Source organism: Heterocephalus glaber, unplaced genomic scaffold (assembly GCF_053883595.1).
Source record: "Heterocephalus glaber isolate CG9 unplaced genomic scaffold, H.glaber_assembly_v1.0 deba00001479, whole genome shotgun sequence".
Lineage (NCBI taxonomy): Eukaryota > Metazoa > Chordata > Mammalia > Rodentia > Bathyergidae > Heterocephalus > Heterocephalus glaber.
In genome coordinates this window covers 1,284,334-1,307,950 of record NW_028258316.1, presented here as the reverse complement: position 1 = coordinate 1,307,950, position 23,617 = coordinate 1,284,334, and the positions used below count along the sequence as shown (strand labels likewise).

At 59.3% G+C, this 23,617-nt stretch overlaps 1 protein-coding gene across 1 annotated transcript; it reads left to right on the top strand.

Annotated features, from left to right (window-relative positions):
- The first annotated feature begins 662 nt into the window (after positions 1-662).
- Ubac1 (UBA domain containing 1) lies at positions 663-16,655 on the top strand. The gene is made up of 10 exons (XM_004848879.4): positions 663-1,015; positions 5,322-5,442; positions 6,247-6,320; positions 9,652-9,759; positions 10,749-10,851; positions 11,084-11,192; positions 11,881-12,103; positions 14,305-14,391; positions 15,240-15,378; positions 16,151-16,655. The coding sequence occupies exons 1-10, from the start codon at positions 878-880 to the stop codon at positions 16,264-16,266; spliced, it is 1,218 nt and encodes a 405-aa protein (XP_004848936.1). The 5' UTR covers positions 663-877; the 3' UTR covers positions 16,267-16,655.
- The last annotated feature ends 6,962 nt before the right edge of the window (positions 16,656-23,617 follow it).

The window sequence follows — 23,617 nt, the reverse complement described above, 5'->3', positions numbered from 1 at the left end:
AGACCCCGGCTCCCCAGGCCGCTGTGCAGGTGCACCCAGGCTGCCCATGAGAGTCACGGTTCTAACAAGGTCCCGGGGGAGGGTGGTCTGCGGCCTCATTTGGAAAATCTCTACTCGAAGGCCGTACAGTCCAAAAGAGACAAAATATGGGCCACATATACAATTAAGATTTCCTAGTGGCCATGTCCTAAAAAGGCAAGAAGAAACAGGTGGAACTGCTCCTTCTTTGCGGTGCTGGGGATCGAACCCAGGTCCTTACGCGTGCTGGCAAGCGTTCTACCGCTGAACTGTCTCCAACGAAGATGAATTTTAGGAATGTATTCTACTTAATTCCAAAATATGTATTCAATATACACATGGAATCAATATAAACCATGGCTCGCTATTTCACATCCTATCTTCGCTCACGCTGACAGCCAGGTGTGCCTGGCCTGGAGAGCACGTCAGTTCGCCGGTTCGCCCAGCCGGAGCTCCTCCTCCAGGTTGCCTGGCGCCTCAGAAGGCAAGGGAGGCCACAGAACTACAACCCCCAGCACGCATCTGGCGTGACCATGACGCACTTCCGGCGCGCGGTGGGAGTGGGGTGCCTGCCGCAGAACTACAATTCTCCGCCTGCCACTGGAGCGTCCTCACGCACTTCCGGTGCGGCGGAGACAGCGCGCCCCCGGCGGTTGTACTGCAGCAGCGAAGCGATCGATCTCTGGGGCGGCCGCGAGTTACTGACGGCCGTGCAGGGGGGAGCCGGGGCGGGGCGGCCCAGCGAAGGAGCGAGCGGCGTGGCCCGGCCCCACCCCCGCCTGCTTTCCCGCCCTCTCTCCCGCCTGCCCTGGTGACCTTCACGGGCCGGGGCCGCGGCGCTGGCCCGGGTGGTGGCGAGATGTTCGTGCAGGAGGAGAAGATCTTTGCAGGTCAGGTGCTGCGGCTGCACATCTGCGCGGCCGACGGCGCCGAGTGGCTGGAGGAGGCGACCGAGGACACGTCGGTGGGGAAGCTCAAGGAGCGCTGCCTCAAGCATGTAAGGCCCGGCCCCTCGTCGGAGCCCCGCCTGGACTTGCACCCAGCGGCCAGCCCGGGGCTCTCAGGTCCTGTGCGCCTCCCTTCTCGGTACTTGAGAAGTACCCCGGGGGTCGGCCACTGCCAGCCACCAGGCCATCTCTCCTTGGGCCACCCTCTACTTTCTGCATTTGGCCGGGAGGCGGGGCGGAGGGGAGACGACGCCGGGAAAGGTAGAGTCCTGGCTGAGATTTGTGCCTGCTGCAGTTGCGGTGAGGTTTGGGTTCTCACCGGGTCCCCCAGGAGCTGAGCGTTAGTGCAGGTCCCTTCCTTAAGAGGCGTCTTCCCTTCTCCGCCGAGCAGCTGCTTGGATCTGTTTCCTGGGGCTGCCTATGAGCCTAGGCTTGGCCCTGAGCTCGAGTCACTTAAAATAGCGCTCTGCTTGTCTGTGGGGGTGAAGTCGATTTAGCCAAAGGTACGGACCGGGTCTTCTCCCAGACAGAAGGATCGCTCCGTAGGTCGAGATGCTCCTTAGCTCCTAGGTTGTCAATGTTCGGAGCTAGTTCTTGAGACTTTGCCTCTAAACCCACCTCAGTAAGGTCAGGTGAGGCTCTGTCCCTGAGGCCTAGTGGCCCAGGGAAGCGCTAGACTTGACTCGTCTAGGGTGTCCTGTCAAGATTTGGGTTAAAGGTGGCCACAGCTTTCTAGTGGGGCTGTGGGAGCAGTCGAGTGTCTGTACACTTGACAGGTTGTTCTCTAAGATAAGGCTAGGGGTGAACTTCCAGTTATGATTGCGGTCGCTGCCCGAGAGAACTTTGTCATCGCTCTCGGGAGTGGTTGGGTGGACTCCATCTGTAACTGTCAGAGGCGGTGTGAGGAGACCCACCCCGGTATAAGCCCCGCGTGGAGCACACTGTACTGAATGTGGTGGGCATTGGGGGTCTTAGCCTCAGTGCTCCACCCCAGGGAGGCTCACATGCTCAGGGGCAGGTGTGTTGGCTGCTTTCTTGTATTTTAGGGTTTTTTTTTGTTTTTTTTTGGTTTTGAGATAGGGCCTCACTATGCAGTTCAGGCTGGCCTTGAACTCTGGGTGATCCTCCTGCCTCAGCCTCCCCAGTGCTGGGATTACAGGTGTGCACCATCCCACTGGGGCCGGCCCCTTGTGTTTTTAATAACCTAGCCCATGTGGTTCCACTGATTAGAAGCACCACCCTCTGCCATGGGCTCCTCAGTGGCTTGGTTTGAATGCACTAGCCCAGAACTTGGCCCAGAGTGGCCATCAAAACAAATGTGAGAATTCACAGGAGGAGTAAAATATATTGTCAACTCAAATCGCAGGGACATGGAATGTCCACTGTCTTGGCGTGGCATTGAGTTTAACGCATTCACTCTGCGGACTCACGTCAGAGTCATATAGCAGTGTTTTAGGAAGGGGACTAGGAAATGACCCATGGATGCTTGCTGGTAAGTTTCAGGAACACTTGGGGTTAATTAGGCAGCCAGTTTCAATATGATGCTAATTATCTGTGATATTTATTGTCCTGGCAAGTATTGAGATTGTATCAGTTGAGATTCTTTTGGTCATTATCCTCCTGTAAATGGGGACTTTATCCCACCCTGCAGTCTCCTCAGGTGCAGGGGATCTGAGCACAGGTGGGGGATGAGAGGGGACAGAAGCCTAAAGGCAGAGTGCACAGCCGTGCCCTGTATGGGCATCCCTTCTCCTGGTCTGCCCCTCAGTGCTGTGCCACACATGCACGCTGCCTGCTGCCCTGCTTTCCACCTGGCAGTGTGCTGTGAGAAGCTGCCGTCTGCCAGTTCCCTGCTCCTGCACAGGAATTTCATGCCCAACAGCTGACATAGATTATGGGCTGGAGAGCTGAGCCATCAGAGAATGCCCGTGTTTGTGTCCCATCCGTGCTGGTGTCAGAAAACCCTGGCTAGGAAGGAACAGGCTCCGGTTGTGCACTGGAATGTTGCCCTGGGAACCGGGGCTGTGTGCAGGTGGTGGGGTTGAGGCGCGTGTGTCCTAGCCTGCTGTCCTGTCCCCAGTGTCCCTGTGCACTCCACACCAGTGTTGTCCTGGTGTTTTTCTTCCCTCTTTTCCCACTGCCCCTGCACCTGCTGTTGCTGGGGCCCACTGCCACAGTAAAGGGGTTATTGCTGCAGCTGGAAGGAAATGGAGTGCTGTTTTGCCTGCACTTCTTTGTTCTGTCCAAGGTGGGCTCACCGTGGCGGTCTCTAGCGTCTACCGCTCAGGCCTGGGAGGGGCGCAGCGGCCCTTCAGCTCGCAGGGCATTCAGGATGTCAAGAGGACGCTGCCTGAGATGTAAATGCCAGAATGGAGCAGCATCCTTGCTAGTGTGGTTGAGATGTCCCAGGCCCCTGAAGCCTCGGGCCCTGCCCACTCCGTGTAACAGTGCACCGGGTCTGAGCAGAAGCTAAGGCCCGGCTCCTGTGGGAGGACATGGGACAGGGTGGGCGCGGAGGTGATTTCACCAGGGCGCATGCAGAGATGCAGAGAGGACCGGAGGGGTCGTGCATGGGGGGTGACTCGCACCTCCGTCTTCTCCCTGCGGTGCTGTTGTCATGGTGATGGATGGTTGGATGAGGATTGGAAACCAGAATGAGGATTATTTTGGAAAATTGTGTTTCCTGGACTGTATTCTGTTTTGCTTTTTTTTGTTGTTTTTTGAGACAGGGTCTCGCTATGTAGTTCATGCTGGCCTCAACTCATGGCAGTCCTCCTGCCTCAGCCTCCTGAGTGCTGGGATTACAGGCGCGTGCCGCCACGCCCAGCTTCTTGACTATTCCGAACTTGACATGGCAACTAGAATTGTCTGAATTTCCAGACTGGCAAAGCCCGTAATTCTGGAGCAGTGCTGTGGCCAAGCTCCAGGGAAGCTGAGGGAGCCCTGCTCTGGCTGTGCTAACAGCACAGCTGGCTGCTAGCTGAGGTCCAGCCCTTCCCCTCGGCCTTGCCATTCGGGGAATGTTTGCTGACCCTGGAAGCCTTCATGACTTTTCCTCAAATGGAAAATCCTAGTTACTGGTGCAGTGCCAGTGTTGAGAGTGCATACCCGCCTCCCTTTCCCTTTTCCAGTTAGCAGTGTGCGCTGGGTATTTCTGAGCCTCGGTGTGGCAGAGGGAGCTGGTGAGCAAACTTCTGCTGGGGCCTGTGCACTCTCTCCCACCCGAGGCCTGGGCCTGGCAGGGCTGGAGTCCAGCCGGGCCTCTGTCCAGGGGACGCGCAGTGTGGGGCTGGGTGGGCAGTGGCGAGCCTGGGCTGCTGTCAGGTGGTGTGCTTGGCGCTCAGGCCGGGCCCAGAGCCACATGGGACCCCTGACGCTGCCGCCCTGCGACAAGTGTGCGTTCTGGCAGCCGTGTGTATGGCAGAGAGGAGGCTGCTGATGTGGTGAGCAGGGTCTGCCAGCAGTGAGCGAAGGGGCTAAGGGACCGGGCAGGACTGCAAGGGAGCCTGGTGTCGTGCTCGTAGGGTGGCGTCCTGGGTCCCCGTGAGGGCGGGCTGCTGCCCCCTCCTCACCGCTGCACCCGACGGTCTCCATCTCCGTCGGGGGCCGAGGACCTCAGAGCCCCCCACGCCTGCATCGCTGGGCTCCAGGCCTCTGGTGACTCACGCACACCTCTACCCATCTTTGTGTGCAGTGTCCCTCAGTGAGCCGAGGCCGAGGTGTTCGGTGGGCAGGGCCTGGTTCCTGGACTCTGGGAGCCAGTGTTCTTTCTCATGCCTATAATCTTAGCTCTTTGGGAGGCAGAGGCAGGAGGGTCTCACGTTGGAGCCCAGCCTGGTAACTTAGCAATGCCTTCTCTCAAGATTAAAATAAAATAAAATAAAATAAAGAGCTGGCCTATAACTCAATGTGGAGGCCCTGGGTTCAGTCTCTAATACTGAAGAAAAGACATAAAAAGGCCTTTGCAGATCTTTCCAGACCAGAAAAGCATTTTGGGTTGTCACTGCTTAGAGTGTTGTGTGTCTGAGTTCTGAGCTCCCCTGGGAGTGTAGAGTGGGTGGTGAAGTTGAAGGCCAGGGACCATGCCTTGTGGTATTTCTTTCTGTCTTTAACAGGGTTCTTTGATTTCAGCTCTGCTTTAATGTCTCAGCTAGGGAGAAAACCTCATAAATTCCCACGTGGGAATTCCCAGATGTCAGGCCCTATAATACTATGGGTATTATGACTTTTTTTTTTGGTACTGGGGGTTGAACTCAGGACCTTGGGCTTGCGAGGCAGGCAGTGATCCACTGAGCTAAATCCCTGGCTCCATATTATGATTATTTTCTGTTATATATTGTTTGATTTTATCCCCAGTGTGCTCACGGGAGCCTAGAAGACCCCAAAAACGTCACCCACCACAAGCTCATCCACGCTGCTTCCGAGAGGGTGCTCAGTGACACCAGGACAATATTGGAGGAGAACGTGCAGGACCGAGGTGAGGAGCCTCAGAGGAGCTGGGCCGGGACCAGGTGCTGGGCGGGGAGGAGCCGGGGCTGGCCAGAGGCCTTGCGGTGCACATCCAGTGTCATGTCCCAAGTTGGCTCTGAGCGAGAAAACTGGATTGACTCTAGTTTTATTTTTCTTTTATTAAAAAAGTGTGTGTAATGAAGTATTTGTGAAAAACCGCAGAGATCAAAACTGAGTGAGCAGCAGGCATCCGAGAAGCTGAACATGAGCTTTATTTTTAATTCTGTCTCAAAGCGAACCTGGACTCTAGAGCTTTGCAGGTTTTGTTTTTGGGTTGGAAATGAAGGCTGTGGCAGTTGTTTGAGGCCTCGTAGTAAGATGTGCCTCTACACGTGCCCGCTTCGGGTCTCCAAGCCGAGTAACCACCGACTGCTATGGGCGTCCTGGAGGCGAAGGCCCTGGGGTGCCACTCACAGCCTCCACTGCCGTGGCCTTCAGGCCCGGCTGGCGAGGGGGAGGTAACCAGCAGCGCGTGGGGGCCAGCCACGCCTCAGGGTCTTGGCTCTGCAGCCTACACACTTTCACAGCAGCCACGAGAACGAGGCATTTGGCCACCAGGACTCTGCCAGGCTGCAGCCGCGACCCCACAGCCTTGTCCTCCTGCCCAGGAGCCCGTAGGTCAGCTGGGGCCACGCAGGCATTGCGGAAACTGAGGGGGCTTCCGGGTTAGGAGGGAGCCGGGAGGATCCCTCAGGAAGGGTGCCTGGCACCCTGCCTGCCGCTCGGGGCTGTGACTGTGCTGCACTTAGCAGGCTGATGTGCTCTTCCCCAGATGTCCTCCTGTTGGTAAGGAAGCGAGCCCCGGCTCCCCTGCCCAGGATGGCTGAAGTCTCTGCAGAGGAGAAGGTGAGTTTCCGCCGCCCCGAGAGCTCTCAGTGGGAGTCTCCTGGTCACTCACTGGCCCACCTGTGCTGGGTCACAGTATCTGTGGCGGGGGCCGCTCTCTGGCTGGCTGAGCTGCTGAACCAACTTTCCGTATGTCTCCCATTGGGGCCCAGCTCTGAAAAAGCTCAGGGCTGCGCTGCCGTCTGGCTTAACCTCCGCATTCTGCTGTCCTTTCTGTCCTTGAGCAGCGGAGGGTCCCTAGGAGCATTGCTGAGGGAGCTCCGCCCAGGGAGGGCAACACGCGGGCTGTGCTCTGCCGTCTGGAGGCCACCTGTGCATGTCTCGTCTGCTTCCTGCTGGACAGTTGGGTGTCCTGGAGTCCAGGGGTTGATTTATGGTCTGCATCTTCCCGAAAGCTCACGGCCTCGGGGAAACTGCGAGGTGTGTCCCCAAAGCTGTGTGTACCTTTTTCTGTTCCTACACCACAGCAGGGGGCCTGTGCCCTGGTGCAAAGCAGCTGCCTCGCCTCACGGTTCATCCCTCATCCTGAGGTGCTGGTGTTTCTTCCAGGGAGTGGGCTCACCCAGAGGGAACAGCTCTTGGGGCTGGGCCAGGGCCTGAGGGCGGCGAGCTATTCTGGGGCTCCCTCTGGGCTGGATATTTAAGGAGCACCCTGGGCTGCGCCACCTTATCTCCAAACACCTGGCCACAGCGTGGGTGTGGGCGGGTGGGCGGGAGCCAGGCCTGCTTCTGAGGACTGCTGTGGGCAGGGTTTCTGGGCACAGCCCGAAGCCTGCTGACGGCAGCGTGCAGGACCAGCAGAGCCGCCCGCCTGCCCTTCCTCCTTCCGCACCTGCTTGCAGAGTCGACCCTGGAAGCTGTTCACTCATGGTTCTATGATTAACTTTTCTAAGTCAAAAGAACACCTGTATTCAAAAAGGCAAATCTTTTTCATAGAAAGGTACAAATTCCCAATGATGAATGTTCTCATTCTATACCTAACATGTACCAATAAGCTTAATAAAAAAAGGAATTACAGCTCACTAATGATAAAAAAGGCAAATCTTGCAAATCCTTTAGTAAAATCAGTAGTTTTCTCTCAGAGCTGAGTCAGACTGTGTGAGGCACCTGTAGCCGCTCTTCTGATTCTGCAGGGATGTGCGTGGGTCGCTGTTTCCTCAGTTACTGTCAGCTTCCTAGGCCAAGGCGCCATACCCCCTCCTCCCAGAGATGAGCTCAGTGGGCCTGCTGTTGTTATTTGAGCACTGCTTTCTGCCACAAGAAAAGCACGTTAAGATTGTTTAGGGAAGCCAGCCGGCCCTGGCCTCGAACTTGCGAGGCTGAGGCAGGAGAGTCACAAGTCCTGCTGAGGTTACACAGCAAGACCTTGTTTTAAAAAGACACACACACACACACACTCTCTCTCTCTCTCTCTCTCTCTCTCTCTCTCTCTCTTCATGGTATTAGGAACTGAGCCCAGGGCCCTGGCTGAGCTGCATTCCCAGGTCTTCCTTTTCATTTTGAGGCAGCTAGGTCGGTGAGTTACCCAGACTGGTCTTGAACTTGTGACCCTTCCACCCCGTGCTGGGATTGCAGCCACCGGGCCAGGCTAGGATGATCTTTTTGTACAGCTTTCTTTTTCTTGGGGTAAGTAATCGCCTCACTGACTTTGTCGACCTTAGCAGAGGTGAGAAACTCTGGCACCGGGTAAGAGCGTCGGGCTGCCCGCTGGCGCCGTCCCTCCGTGCTGGTCCAGCCCCACACGGCCAGGTCTTCCCTCTCCTTTTCCTGTGTCAGGGCTGTGTGTAGCTTTCCCTTTCCGCCTGGCAGAGCGTCACAGACCTGTCTCCATAGGGTAGTGCTGGTCTCGTCATTCACCTACGAGCCGTTTCTTGCCCGGGGTCTCGAGCATTGAAATCCAGGCCCTGGGGCCGTGTTCTTGGCTGGAGGCTCTGGGGAGAGGCTGCTTCCAGGCTCTCCAGGCAGCTGACAGCGCCATCTCTTGCTGGCGCTAGCGGGGTGGGGGAAACTGTACCTCTGGAGGTGCTCGAGCTCCTTGGCCCAAGGCCCCTCTGTCCTCTCTGCCAGTGGCGGAGTTTCCCAGAGATGGGCCCCGCCAATGGAGCCACATCTTTGTGGGGCTCTGACTAGGTCAGGGCCACCACGGGTCAGGGGCTTCTCCAGGAGCTGGCTGTGGCCTGTGGCCGACCCCAGCTGCAGGGTGGAAGGTGCCTGCCGCCTTTAAGTCCCGCTGCTGTGTCCTCGAGGGGCAACCTGCCTTGTGCCTCAGTTTGGTGGAAGCAACTTCCTCCGGCGTCTGGGAAGGGCAGTCGGGCAGTGTCAGGCAGCGAGGGCACTGCTCTTGGCCCACCCTGCTCCGGCGGGACCTTTGGGTCCGTCCTGGGCTCTGGCGCGTGTCCTGTCCTCTGTGCTGGCCGTGTTGATGCGGGGGATGCGGATGTTGGAGTTCAGGAAGTTCCGCTCTGGATCATCTTTGACAGCTTCCCCTTCCGACTTCCTCTTTCTCTGAGCTTAGGGCTTGGCAGGTGAGCCTGCTTTCTGCCACTGTCCTCACCCTCTGTCCGCTCTGTGGCTGCTGCGCCCCCGAGAGTGGGTTGGGGTGCTCCCCCTTCCCCAGCTCGTCCCTTGCCACTGCCTTTCTCTTTCCTGTCCACTCCTGGCTTTTGTCTCCCTTGATCTGCCCTGCACACCTGGCTGTGTTGCCTCTTGGTGCCTGTGCTGTTCGTGGCTGACCCCATGGCTGGGTCTCCCGCTGGTGCGGGAAGCAGCCTCTGCCCGCTTCCTGGGCCACAGGCCCTGGCTCTCGGCTCTCAGCTCTCAGTGAGGGATTTGGTTTCTCTGAGGAGCTGCATGAGCCCAGCTGCCCTTAGAGCTCAGCCCACTCTGTGGCCTCCGGTCCCGAGGAGTATCTGGGAGGCTGGCGGCCCCGTGGGGTTGTGGCCTTAGCCCACGGCTCTGTCCACCCTCTGTGCACCTTTGTCCTCCTGAGTGCTGGTGCCTCCCCTCCTGGTTTTGTGTCTTCTGCGTGCTCTCGGGCCATTCCGCTGCCCTCATCCCTGTGTTCTGGCTCAGGAGGTGTGCGGAGCGTGAGGACGGGCCTGCATTTCAGCCTCCGGGCTTCTCCGCCATCGGTGGGGCCTCTGTGGTCTTTTTTGGTCCTGCTTCTCCCTGTCTTCCCCGCAGGCTCACGGTGGGCGGAGTGGGGCCTAAGTGCCCCCAAGCACAGAGCTTTGCAGGGTCACCGCCCTCACGTGGAGGAGACAGACGAGGTGCGGCCCACGGGCTCAACCCCTGCCAGAGCTCACTGCTGACTCTCCCGCCCTCTATGCAGAAGAGGCAGGAGCAGAAGGCTCCGGACAAGGAGGCCATACTCCAGGCAACAGCCGGCCTGCCGGCCTGCAGCACAGACCGGGCTGCGGTACAGACCACCACGAGAGACGTGAGTGCTGCACGCATGTGCCGGGTGGGCTGGGTGGGAGCAGGGCTGGGCCTGCTATCTGGAGGCCAACTTAGGAGGATCGCTTGAGGCCTGCCTGGGCAGCATAGCAAGACCACGTCTAAAAAAAACCCCAACAAAACCAAAACAAAAACTGCTCAGGGAAAGTGGGGAAGGGTGTTCAAGAACTCTAGTACTTTTGCAGCATTTCCGTAAATCTAAAATTATTTCAAAACGAGAAATGCAAAAGACACCTGAAGGCAGGGCTGGAAGCACAGGTACCTGTGGGTGGACCTGAGGGCTTTGCCTGAGCTTGGCCATGCTGTTCAGCAGACATCTGAGCTCTGGGTCATTTGGTCTGGAGAGCCCTCCTGAGTTGGAGACAGAGGGCTTGGGGAGCCGTGTGAACCAGCGCAGGTCTGGCACATGCTGTGGTGTGGTGGGTGGCCCCTTGGGCTTTCCCCGATCCAGTCTGATCCTAGTGCTGCCCGAGCCCTGGGCCGCCTTCAGAGCGCCCTTCTCTTGGGGCACCCCAGGGTCCCATGTGGCCCGGGACAGGTGCCTCCTCTGCAGCCGCCTCTGTGCAGCCCCGCCTGGTGGGTGTCATGGCTGCTCGTGCTCTCCAGGCCGTGCCTGGTGGAAGCTGGGGCAGTGGGGTCTCAGGGTGTCCTGCTAGCTCTTTGTTCGTGCTTCTGCTGCTTTGGGGTGGCCAGCGGGGTCCCCAACTGCACCTCGCTGGCCACCAGCCAGCCAAGGCGGCACCCGGGCTCAGCAGCCATCCCAGCCTGGTGCTGTCACTGCACACAGCCCCTTCCGGTCCTGTGGCGCCTCCTGAGGGTCGGGCTGGCCCTGCCCGGCCTCTTGTCCACTGCCTGGTGCCCAGTAGGAGGGCAGCACCATGTGGACTCCCACGTTTGGCGTGAGCACGGGGGCTGCAGGTCAAGTCGCCTTGTCTGACATTCAGAGAAACAATCTCTCTTTCCCTGCTGCAGTTCCAGACGGAGCTCCGGAAAATCCTGGTATCTCTCATCGAAGTGGCACAGAAGCTGTTAGCCCTGAACCCTGACGCAGTTGAATTGTTTAAGAAGGCGAACGGTATGAGCAGTGCCCAGAGGGGCCCTGTGACCCTGTGTGCTCACACTTTGGCCCTCGAGGCACTGGTGTGGTGTCCGGCGTCCAGCTCCGCCTCCCACTGGGGCCATGGCTGCTGGCTCCCGGCCCTCGTGTTCGGGCGTCCTGAGCTGCAGGGCATGCTGGATGTATGCGGGGCAGGATGGGGCTGTGTGCCGAGGCGGGGGCTCCTCACCCATCTCCCTGTCACCTGCAGCTATGTTGGACGAAGACGAGGACGAGCGGGTGGATGAGGCCGCCCTGCGGCAGCTCACGGAGATGGGCTTTCCGGAGAGCAGGGCCTGCAAGGCCCTCCGGCTGAACCAGTACGTCGGGGACACGGGGCTGGGTCCCGGCCCCTCCAGGCTCTGACTGGGTCGTCTTCAGGATGTGCCGGTCCTTAGGGAGGCACCTCACACACGTGCTCTGGAGGTGGTCACTTTCTTGTCTCAAAGTGAGGTTTTTTTGTTGTTTTGCCTTTTTGTAGAGATAGGGTCTCTCTATTGTCCATACTGGTCTTAAACTCTTGGGCTCAAGTGGTCCTTCTGCCTTGGGCTCCTGAGTAGCTGGGGCTGCAGGGTGCACTGAGAGTTTTAAGCCCTGTCCCTCGCTCAGGCCACACTGGCTGGTCATCCGCTGGATGCTGGTGGTCTTCCCAAGTCGGTGCTGCAGACACTCAGACTTCGGGCCAGCAGGGGTTGAGGGCTGTGCCCTTCCTGCTCTGGGCCTGTGGGGTTCTGAAAGTGTTTTGCAGTGCTGGGGATCGACCCAGGCCTCCCTGTGCACCCTGGGCAGGTGCTGCACCCTGGCTTCCGGGGCCCATGAGTTTGGGGGCCTGTGCCGGGAGCGGGGTCTGTGCTGGGCGAGGAGGGCCCTGCGCCTGAGGTAAAGGCCACATCCACGGAGCACTGAGGGCCGGCCTGGGGTTGCCAGAGCATCCTCCGCGGAGCCCCCAGCGGGGAGGGCCCTGTCCTGCCCTGGGAGAGCTGGGAAGAGTCTGTTGTCCCCTTACAGCATGTCAGTGCCGCAGGCCATGGAGTGGCTGATTGAGCACGCGGAAGACCCGGCCATTGACACGCCTCTTCCAGGACAGTCCGCGCAAGCCGCCGTGGCAGGTGCTTCGGCTGCCACCTCCGAGGCTGTGGTGGCCGCTGCTGAGGGAGACGAGGAGCAGGACGAGCTCACAGAGATCTTCAAGAAGATCCGCAGGAAAAGGGAGTTCCGGGCCGACTCGAGGGTACGTGTGGGCCCGCAGCCCTGTGCGCCTGTGTCCGGAAGCTGGTCTGGGCAGAGCTGCGTTTCTGCATGCAGACTGCATTGTCCTTGCCTGAGTCCAGGGGCTCATTTCCAGAGTCGTCTCCTGAGAGGACGAGGCAGGGCTGTGCTGTGGCCGAGGGGCAGCGCCAGGGGCAGAGGGGCGGGCACAGGCCGGGAGCAGGAGCAGCTGGGGCGCAGGGCGAGTTGCCCAGGTGAGAGGCCCCTGCTCCCCGCTGCCTCTTCTCTGTTCACTCCTGGGCCTGGGTTTGGGGTCTGGTTCCCCTCTGACCTCTGCTCCCGTCAGATCATGGCTGTGCCCGCTCTTGGGTGCCTGCCTCAGGGTGTGGTGTGGGGTTTCTTTGGGCCTCCCCCTGGGGACCCCGTGTGGCCAGGCCACAGAGACCCAGGCAGGGGGTTTCCGAGTGTCTGCAGGGCTGAGCAGGACGCCCAGCCAGGCCGGGTTGAATCTCGCCTGTCCCCAGGGACCTGCAGGATGAGCCACTCAGGTTCTGCCTTCCTGCTTCTTGCGCTGGCCGTGAGCCCATTCCTGCTGACAGGCCTGGGTCTGTCCACTTCCGGGTCTGTCCATTCTGGGCAGCCCCGCCTCCCACCCCTCTGGTCAGGTGGGCTCCATCACGTGACTTCTGGTCCTGTGAGTCCCTCCTTGTGCGTTTGAAAGTCTTGGTGTGCTGCTTTGGGGCAGGTTTCTAGGGCCCAGCAGGGTGTCCTTGCTCTGGTCTCCCGGGAGCCCGCTTCCTGTGGCATTGCTCTTCTGTGTGCTTCCTGGCACCCGCAGGCGGGGCCTGAACTCCCCAGGTCTTGGTCCTGCCCAGTCCTTATGGGTTTGTTGATGGTTGGCTCCTGTGCTTGTCATCACTGTCCCCATTGCCCCTTTTGCTGAGGTGTGGCCTCCTGTGTGGCCCAGGCTGATCTCAAACCTGTAATCCTCCTACCTCAGCCTCTCAAGGAGCTGGGATTACAGTGTGTACCACTGTGCCCTGCGTTCGACTCTTCCTAAGCAACAGGTCTGCACCCTTAGTGTTGGCCCCTTTTCCTGCTGCCATCCTCTCCTCCCCCGTCTGTGCTGGAAGAGTGCAGAACGCCCTCGAGTGCGGGTCTTCAGGGCCTGAGGGCCAGGTGTCAGCCCCTCCTGGCCTGATTTCTGCGCCAGTCCTGAGACCACACAGCTTAGCCACTGTAAGAAAAGAGTGCAGGCCCCCACTGCCACCCGAGAAAGTCCCTCCGCTCCCTGATGTGAGTGGTAGCCGCTGGTGCTGACCGAGGAGGCCACCTTGCCTTGGAATTCCAGGCCCCCAGCTTTGTGTGTGGCCTTTCTTTTGCAGTGCACGGGCCCCTGCCCCCCTTTGCTGTGCACACCTGGGGCCCTGGGCTTAGGCAGCATCCAGCAGCGCAGACTGGATAGGCCCCAAACGGACTGGGTGCTGCTCAGGCTTCCCGCAGAGCTCGGGGCAGGCCCCTGTGGGCGTCCCGCCTGTTCCTGCCCCACCAAAGTCCTGTTGGGCTCTCAGACCTCTGACCGCCTGTGATGCGCATATTGTCCTCGTGTCTCGGTGTCCTGGGGAGAGCTGAGCGGGGCAGGAGAGGGGACTGTGGGGCTCGGGCCTCAGAACATGAGCAGAGCCCCTGGGCAATGGGGAAGCCCTTGCAGTTTCTCTCAAAACTGACCTCTGAACAGTGTGTCATGGAAGGTTAGCATGAAGTGAAGGAGGTATTATCTTGCTAGGAGATTTTTGCCCTGAAAATGTATATTCTGTCCCCTAAAGAGTTGAAGATTAGGTCACCATTCACCCTACGAATTATCAAATGCTTCACTTAGAGCTTAAGTGTTAACTATGAGATGTTAAAGTTAGTTTTAGCGCTTAAGATAAAATCGGAGTAAGAGCACCTTCTAGACAGTGACATTTCTATCCCATTTAAACTGGATTTCTGTACTCGGCCTTCTCGAGCGCTGCCTTGGAGGTCGCAGTGGGCAGCTCGGCCGCTCCTCCCCGCTCAGGTCCCGCTCATGTGGCCCGCAGGGCACTGGGATCTGGGACAGCTTCAGTGAGGCTGGGGTGAAGGACTTGGTGGGAAAGTGCGGCTGATGGCACAGTGGCGGCTGTGCTTGAGGTGCTGTGCTGCGGCCTGGGTGGTGTTCACCGGCTGCGTGCTTCTGCCTAGGCTGTCATTTCCCTGATGGAGATGGGCTTCGACGAGAAGGAGGTGCTCGACGCCCTCAGAGTGAACAACAACCAGCAGAATGCCGCCGTGAGTACCGTGGGCCAGCCTGCGTCCTGGCCCTCGGGGTGTCAGGCTCTGCTGCTGTCTTGCGGCCCGTGCTGTTCACTGAAGCATTGGGGCCGAAGATTCAGGTGGCAAACAGCTTTGAAAGTACTAGTCTGGCAGGGCGGTGCATGCCTGCAATCCCAGCACTCCGGGAGGCTGAGGCAGGAAGAACATAAATTTGAACCCAGCAGGGACAACATACTAGGCCTCAAAATAAAAAATAAGAAAGGGCTGGGGATGTAACGCAGTGCGAAGACCTCGAGTTCAATCTCCTACACCCCACCCCATTGAAATCTGAGAAAACTCTGGGCCTTGCCTGTCTAAAAACAGTGCCTTGCGTGTGCATGTCTTGCTGATGTATAATTTGTAGATGTGTGTTCTTACTCGTACCTGGACATCGAGCCCTGTGTTGTGCACAGGCCACCTGCTGCTAGGAGCCCTGCCGTGGGCCTGGTGGGCTGGCGGCCTCCACTGTGGACAGGGTTGAGGCCCAAGTGCCCACTTGTGTGTCCAGCCCTCCGGGTATGTGGGCTTGGGGCAGTGCAGTCATATGGGCCCCTTCTCTAGCACAGGCCTGGCTGCTGGGGCAGTGGTCAGGTTCTCCTGCAGAGCCAAGTCTGCTAAGACTGCCAGGCCAGATCTCCTTTCACTGTCCAGCCTGGCCGGATGTGTGTGGAGCTGGATGGACACAGGCTTGTTGTATTGGGGTCCTTTCCAGTCAGCAGTGGGGGGACCTGCCAGGAACTGCAGAATCGGACAGGGCCAGGTGCAGGGCTTGTGTCGGCAGTGTTGCCAGGAGCTAACGGCTCTCCCGTGTTCTTGGGTTTCAGTGCGAGTGGCTGCTGGGGGATCGGAAACCGTCCCCCGAGGAGCTGGACCAAGGCATCGACCCTGACAGCCCTCTCTTCCAGGCCATCCTGGACAACCCAGCGGTGCAGCTGGGTCTGACCAACCCTAAGACGCTGCTAGGTGTGTGCACCTTCGTGACGCTGGCCTGGGTGGGGGCACAGGTGGTACTGAGTGGCGCTGGGGCCAGGCCTGGGGCCCAGGCCAGCTCAGGTGGACAGGCTCCCACCAGGGTCAGGCAAGCTGTGCCTGTGGCTTGTGTGGCGAGCACATGTGTTGAGGAGAAGGTTGCTTGCGGCTTTGGCTTCTTTGTAAGGGGCCTGTCTGGTAATCGTGTATTTTTATTGTTCTCTGTGTACATACAAAAATGTATGAGGAGCCACGCATGTGCTACTCAGCTTAACAAACAGCATGGCCACCCCTCGGTGTCCCTGCCGATAGGCTCCAGGACTCCACGTCAGTCCCCTGCTGCTCAGGTCCCCGTGTGAGGTGGCACAGTATTTGCTGATGACTGACATGACCTTTCCTGCACCATGAACCATCTCTAGAGTATTTACCATGCCAGGCACAGGGTTAAATGGAAGCTGGGGTGGAAGTTGAGACGATTTCCGAGTCCTCGTAGCTGCCACCAGATGGCTTTCCGGAGCCTGTGCCATGAGCACAGATGGGGCAGCTGCCCCCTGGCCTGTGGGACAGTTGTTCTTTTTCAGATCTGCTGCTTGGTCCCCGGGGCAGGCATGGCCGAGTTAGCACTGGTGTGAGCTCAGTCCTCCCACGTGTGGGCACTGGGCAGCGAGGCACGCCCGGTCCTGGGGGGAGCTCCGTGGCCCCGCGCCCTGACTTGGAGGCCCTGAGGGGAGTCGGGGTGCTGGGCTCAGCTCTGCTGTCTCCACAGCCTTTGAAGACATGCTGGAGAACCCGCTGAACAGCACGCAGTGGATGAACGACCCAGAGACAGGCCCGGTCATGCTGCAGATCTCCCGCATCTTCCAGACGCTGAACCGCACATAGGTGGTGCTGTCCTGCTCTGCTGTCGGGCAGCAGCCTCCCTGGGCGAGGGCAAAGGCGACCTTGCCCAGAAGCCGCCTCCAGCTCCTTGGCATGGGTCACCAGCACCACAGCTGCTGTCCCTCCCTGACCTTACTGCTCATAAACTCGTAGGACAGTAAGGCCTCACTCCCAGCTTCCGACACGTGTTCCTGGAAGGGCTGTCTCCCAGGGCAGTGACCGGCGCCCTCTCCAGGTGCTCCGTGGGCCCTGAAGTGCTACTAGAAGTGCCTGAGAGGCCTCGGCGGAGCCTGCTTGTTCCTGGCAGGAGGTGCAACCAAGCCAGTGTTAGGTCCAGCGTGCTCCCGTGCCCAGAGCTTGGGTGGCTTCCGTAATAAACCCACCCTTTCCTACTTTCTGTTGCTGAGCTCCTTCAGTGCCTCCTGAATGCATCCTCCCGAGCCCAGTGTGCGCCGCCTCTGCCCGGACAGGCATCGTTGCTGCCTCGATGCCTTGGCAAATAGTGCTGGGTTTTGGGGCTGTGATGTCCTTGGAGGGGACCCTGCCTCCACTCCTCGGCCACAGCCACCCTGCCCTGCCCTGCCCTGCCCTGGTCTGACTTCCCTGCCCCCTTTTCTCCCTGCTCATTGCGTGCCGCACCCAGCCTCAGGGGTGTTTCAGTCCCTGAGAGGAGGCCACCCTGCCTGGCCTCAGCCTGTGCTCACCACTCACTGGGGCCTCTGCTGAGCTGTCCCCTCCCCGCACAGTGCCACTCACTGGTCTGACAGTCATCCCCACCCTGTGCCAGCCCTGCGGGGCAGGCTCTGACCAGCCTCAGGCCCTCCCCACCCGCTGCCAGCTTCTGGGTTGGAGGAGAAGGTTCCTGGGGAGGGAGGGCTGGGTCAGCCTGGGAGCACCTGAGAGGCCAGCCGGCCCCACGGGGGTTCCTGAGGCACCCGTCCAGGGCGTTTGTGGGAAGGGGCAGGGGCCGCACAGACGAGTGGCATGCTCGGCTTGAGACAGTGTCTTCTCAGAGCGGCCTCTGCGCCCCTGGCTGGTCTGAGTGTGGTTCTACCCTGACTGCTGCGGCCCCCGGGCAGGGCTGTGGGGCTGTCCCAGCCTGCTGAGTGTGGACCAGAGGTCCGCCCGCTGGCACAGTTTCTCCTCTGCCCAGGCCGCTGGGGCACTGTCCTGGTCGCCAGCACGTGGGCACATGGCTGCAGACAGCCTCTGCTGGGGCCCAGCCTGTGTCTGGCAGGTGGGCATGAGGTTGTCCCTTAGGAGGCGGTAAAATGACTGGCAAACCCGGGCTTCACCTGCAGCTTGGTCGGGGCTGAGGCTGGCGCTGAGTTCAGTGAGCAGCGGCTTCTGCTGTCACGGTGACCCCCAGAGGAAGAATGCCAGCCTGGCCAAGCTGGCCTTGAGCACAGTCACGTCCACACTGCCAGACCCAGGGCCGCTGGTAGTGAGGCACGGGTGTGGGTCTGCGGGCCATGCCTGCAAACAGGCTGGCTGGGCGTTGTCCCTTCAAAGCTGCCTGGTGTGGGCTTGGCCCTGCTCCGCCCTTCTCTCTTGGGGCTTGCAGGCTGGTCCTCAGAGCCCTGCCAGTGCTCTGTCTCAGCTGTGGGGGCAAGGGCCCCTGGCACAGTGCCCTCTTGGGGTGGCGCCTCTGCCGAGCCCCAAGTTGCAGGACTGGCCAGCCTCCGTGGCACTAGAAATGCTACATGAACAGCTGGGGGGGGGGGCTCAGGGCACCAAGGCCTGCAGGCCCCTGGGGGCAGCAACTGGCTGTGTGGTCCCAGGCTGTCGGATGATCAGTACAATCAGTCAGGTCAGGTGGTCCTCGGCCTGGCTCTGGGGTTTGCTCTCAGAATTTCCAGACTGGGCCTGGGGATTTAGCTCAGTGGTGCCACCATCCGCCTCGAAAGCGCAAGGTCCTGAGTTGATCCCCGGTACCAAAAAACACAATTTCCAGACTGGCCCTGTAAGTGCTGTTATAGCCAGTGGGTTTCCTTATAAAATGCCAATTCCTCTGTGGTGACGTTTCCAGTAACACCCTTTTAAGGGTATCAGGCACAGCCAGGCACAGTGGTGCATGCCTGTAATCCTAGCACTTAGGGTGGCTGAGGCAGGGCCATCACAATTTTGAGTCTTGCCTTGGCAAATCAGCAAGGCTTTGTCTTAAAGCAAGAATATCAAAAGGGGTGGGGATCTGCCCAGTGGTAGAGCCCTTGGGTTCAGTCCCCAGTGCTGGAAAAGCGCCAGGCCTGTACATTTTAGTTTGGACTTAGCAGAAGTGCAGTAGGAGAAGCATGTCATGGACCAGAAGAAGGGCTGGGGAGTGGGAGACCACGGCCCCACCTGGGACACTGGCTTTGGGTGTCAGGAGCCAGCCATGTAGCACCCCCGGGAGGAATGGGCTGCTGGCTGCCACCACGACCCGCATGCCAGACCTGCATCCCCAGGCCCTGAGGGGAGAGGAGGGCGTCCTGGAGAATCCTGAGCCCAGGGCCCTGGGACAGCTGGGCTGGGCGTGCAGATGTGCCTGCCCTGCAGGGGCACAACCTTGGCCAGAAGGCCAATGCCAGGTTATCTCTGATGGACGCTCAGCCCCATCTTCTCCCAGGTGTTTGTTGGTTACCTGGAGACCAGAGGGCTCAGACTGGGTGGGGCCAGGACGGACAAGCAGAAGTCCCCTAGAGCACAGGGCACGATGTGGAAGGACAGCTGGACAGTGAAGCCTTTACCAAGGTCCCTGTGACTGTCAGGCAGGCGTGGGCCTGGGGCCGTGGGGCACGGAGAGGGTGAAGGTCAGGTTCAGGGCTCTGCCGGGCTGGGGGCAGACTGAGCCTGCAGAGGGGTCTTTCCAGGGGCGGCCCTGTGTCACGCAGTGAGGAGGAGGGCGGGAAGGTGAGTGGGAAGCCCTGAGGCCCCGGGCCGAGCCTCTAGCCTCTCCTGCCTCACCCGTGTGGGCTCTGCCCTCGGGAGGGACACCGTCCTGGGCCTGGGCTCCCTGCTTGGCGTTCAGACTCCGCGGTGCCTATTCACACCTCACTGAGGTCTGGGACTGTGGCAGAGCCACACAGCTGCAGGAGGGGCACAGAGGGTAGGAGGGCAGCAAGGGCAGGTGAGCGGTGAGACCCCTGCAGACAGGTGAGGGGCAGAGCCAGAGTGGAGCACAAGGCCCAGGCACACACTGAGGAGGCCGGGACTCTGTGCCGAGATGTGGCCAGGCCCACGGAAGGGACCTGGAGGACAGGGCGCGGGGCCCCTGCCCATGGCCAGCAGCTTGGCGGCTGCCTGCTGCACTCTTCCGGGAGCAGCTCTCAGCTCTCCGCCCTGCGAATGGCCGGCCCAGCAGCCTGTGTTCATTCTGGACAGCAGAGCGAGGGTTGGTGTCGCACAGACACCTGCACGGTTCCCAGCAGCCAGAGAGGCACAGCCAGAGCCTGCAGCTGGACCATGTGTACCTGAAGACCACAGGCCCGGGGGCAGGAAGGAGTCTGACCGGCGTGCAGACACTGGGGACTCCGTCACAGGCCAAGTCCTGCAGGAGCCCACCCCACGAGGTCCCCAGTCAGAATCGTGGGCAGGGTGTGTGGAGTGGGGACTCAGCGTTTGGGTACGGTGGTGGTTTGTTCAGACGAAGGTTCTGGAGGTGGATGTGACCACACAAATCGGTGAACGCATTTAATGCAGTTAAGATTGGAAGCTGGGTGTGGAGGCGCACACCTGTGATCCCAGCACTGGCAGGCCGAGGCAGAGGCATCACAAGTTCCAGCCCAGCCTGGGGATTAGCAACTTAGTGAAACCGTGTCAAAATAAAAAATTAAAAAGGGGCGGGGAGTGTAGCTCAATGCATAGGTCCTGAGTTCACTCTTCAGTTCCACCAAAAAAGAGAAAAAGATCAAGGCCCCTCTCCAGGGGTGAGGGCTCCTGAGCCTGGAGGGTCCGAGGAGCTGCCTTCCGTGGCAGCTGTGGACTTGGCGGCACCCGCTTGAGGCCCGGCCTGGGGACGAGAGCTGGGGCTCTGCTCAGACCTGGGTCGCCCTGCCCCCTCCACACAGGCCCCTCTGGCTTCAGAAGCAACAGCACATGGGTGAGTTCTGGGCCAGCGGGCCCTCCCCACGCACCTGTCTCCTCAGGAACCAGGCACTGTGGGAGTCCACTGTCCTGAGGAGGTGTGGGTGCGTCTGCGCCAAGCCTCAGGGCACCGAGGCCAGGCCTGCATTAGTCTGCAAATTTATCCTTCTCGGAGCATTTTGTCTCCAAAATTCATGAGATCCCAGTGGAGACGTTGCCCAGGTTACCACATCCCAAGGAGAGGCAGGTGTGACGTGTGGCCTGGTCACCTGTCCCCAGAAGTGGTGCACCAGACCACGGGGACTTTATCCACCTGCCACCATCCACATCCACACCAAGGTGTCCCCGCCTGCCACGAGGCTGGAGCCCAGGCTGATGCCATGGTCTGGGCTGTGTGGTCCACTGTTTGCTGACAAGGAAGCAGGCTCCTTCGGTCTGTTTGGCCATGGTGCTCTGTGGGAGGGGATGTTCTGGCTGCAGGAGGCCGGGCAAGCTGGAGGCTGCGGGTGCAGAGCTGGGCACAGGCTGCAGCCACCTGAGAGGAGCTCTGCACTACACTCTCAATGCAGCGGGCCCTCTGTGTGCAGATGCCTGACCCAGCACTGACAAGGAGCACCGGCTAGCAGCTTCGGCAGCGAGGAGCAGGGGAAGGCCAGGGGCCCCTGGGAAAGGCACTGGTCCCAGGGGGCTGGTCCTGGAGGAGGGCAGCAGCTGGCAGTGGAGCCAGCCTTCTGGATGGCAGAGAAGTCTCAGCTGATGGCGTGGTTTGTGACTGTTTAGTACTCAGCTGTGCCTGACCAGACCTCATTCGGTGCATTTAATTCCTGTCACAAGGGAGAACTCAAGTTTAAATTAATTAATTCACTTAAGCTTAAATTAAGTCTGCATTTGCTCCTCAGGGGAGAGACTTCGAGCCCTGCTGTGTGTGTCCAGGACCCCAGGGTGCTGTGAGGCCAGATCTGGGGGTGGCTGGGCCCCGTGCATCCATATGTCTGCGGCAAAGTCCCCTCTAGTGCCACCGTGGCAAGGGCTCCAGATCGCACTGGCTGCTTCATGGGTGCTGCCAGGCCTGGGGTGATTTGTCTTCATGTTTTAAGCCTGTGTGGAAATGGTTCCTTTAGTATTTAAGGATTTAAAGTATTTTAAAATTTTGAAGTAAAACTTAGGTACGGGAAATGACCCAAGTCTTGGGCAAACAGCTTGGCCTGTTCTGTGTGCACACCTGTGCTTGGCACCGCTCTGCCTGAGAAATGGCCTTCTCCGGGTTCACCCGAGTTATTCCCTCAGGCCAGGCTAGAGAGTGGTGAAGAGTGAAACCCGCATCCCATTGTGATGAAGAAAGTAAAATCCTCCTCCTGGGGAGGAGCACCGAGGATCCGAAAGTAAAATGCAAACCTTTGATCCCACACGTCACAGTACAACCAGTCTGAACTCCTGAGGCACCTGAAGGATTTGTTCCCACTAGCGGAGAGTGCACCTGGCCTGACTAGTCCTCCCCAGGCGCAGGCCTCAGGCACTGCCGCAGGCCTGGACACCTATCCGGCCCTGGAAGCCCTGGCTGCACCCAGCACCTCCTCGACCTGCTGTGGCAGCAGGGTGAGCTCTGACTGTTCACCGGTGGGTTCTGTGGCTGTTGCATTACTGGGATGGAACCCAAGGCCTCCCGCATCCTAGGCAGGTGCTGAACCACCTTGTTACGTCCCCAGCCTTGCACTGAGTTGACGGGCTGGCCTGGAACTTGAGAACCTCTTGTTTCAGCTTGGGAGCAGCGGGTGCCAGGCCTGCACCTGTCTGTGTTAACTGAGAGAATTCCCAGAGTGGTGAGGTACAACTTGGTAGTTTCTGGTTCATTCACAGAGGCTGCCAGGCTCTGCCACTGTCATCACCCTGTGGGGACCCCATGGCTGTCTGGCAGTTGCTCCCTACCCATGCCTCCCTGTCTGCTCTGGACATTTCACGTGGAGGGGATCAGGCAGTGGTGTTCCGTACTGGCTTTGTATCCACATGCTGGCATAGGCTGGTGTTTCGTTCCTTTCCAGGAATTCACTGTATTCCTTCAGCCCATTGTGTGGTTGGACCCATGTCCATGCCCCTCCATCCATGACACTTGGCTCTGACGCCCCTTGGCTGCTGTTGACCGAGTCTACCAGTTCTTGTCTGATGTCCCTGGGGTTTTGTTTTGACAGAAGCTTCTGAACTGCTGAGTTGCCTGGACTGGGCTTGAGTTTTTGATCCTCCGGCCTCAGCCTCCCAGAGTGCTGGGATTATAGATATGTGTACCACACCTCATCCCTTGGGGCTTCTGAGGCGGGAGTGATGCCAGGCTGGATGCAGGTGACTGACCTCAGAGAACATTTCTCCTTGCTCCCCATTTTGTTGACTGTGCTAAAATAACATAAACATTTGCCATGGCAGCCACTTTTGATACTCAAGTGAGCCAGAGTGCACCCAGGATCCCCGGATGACCTTGAGAGCCAGTGGAGCAGCCGCCTCCCCCAGGGCTGGGCCTGTGGAGGCCCTCACGCCCTGGACACCTCGGGCTGGGAGGACAGGGCCACACTGGTCTGAGCAGTGCTGACTACACAGGGAGGAGGACACCCAACACCTTCATGCCACCATCATCAAAGACAAGAAAGGCCGGACTTGCTTTTCCTTAGCAAAAGAATTTCTCTTCTTTTGGAACAGAATATTCCTTTTTGCTGCCCTAGGGTGGAACCCAGGGCCTTGTGCACGCTGAGCAGGGGCTGCACCGCGCACACAGAGAAGGCAAGGCTGGGGCCTCCAGCCAGCTGTGTCCTGCTCATTGGGTGGCCGTCACCGCAGCTCAGTCCTCCCAAGGGTGTCACGAGAACCCTCTTCTCAGGAGCGTCTGCCAGACTGGGTGATTCGTGCCGTGGCCCTGTGTCATCCCCTGGTGCTAAGAACGGCCATTGGTGAGATGAGGGCTGAGGCAGGAGGGTGGCCTGAGTCCATGGGGACAGCCTCAGGTTCCGGGTCTGTGCCGCACGGTGACCCACGACCTCGAGGCAGGCTCCTGCGTGCAGTCCCTGGAAGGTCACAGGCGAACCCAGGATCTACTGCATAGTCACTGAAGTTTCAAATTTCACAACCTGGCTCCGAACAGCAAAGCCAAAAAACCCACAGTTCTTTCTGAAGTTTTAGGTTCAGCAGATGGATTTTTTTAATTTGTAAAATTTATTGTTTTACCTTTTTTTTTGGTACCAGGGATCGAACTCAGGACCTTGCAAATTTGCAAGGCAGGCATGGTGTGGTGCCACTGAGCTAAATCCCT

Coding starts and splice junctions, on each gene's coding strand:
- Ubac1 (XM_004848879.4), top strand. CDS start 878: ATGTTCGTGCAGGAGGAGAAGATCTTTGCAGGTCAGGTGCTGCGGCTG. Junction 9,760..10,748: donor TACAGACCACCACGAGAGAC/GTGAGTGCTGCA, acceptor TCCCTGCTGCAG/TTCCAGACGGAGCTCCGGAA. Junction 14,392..15,239: donor ACAACCAGCAGAATGCCGCC/GTGAGTACCGTG, acceptor CTTGGGTTTCAG/TGCGAGTGGCTGCTGGGGGA.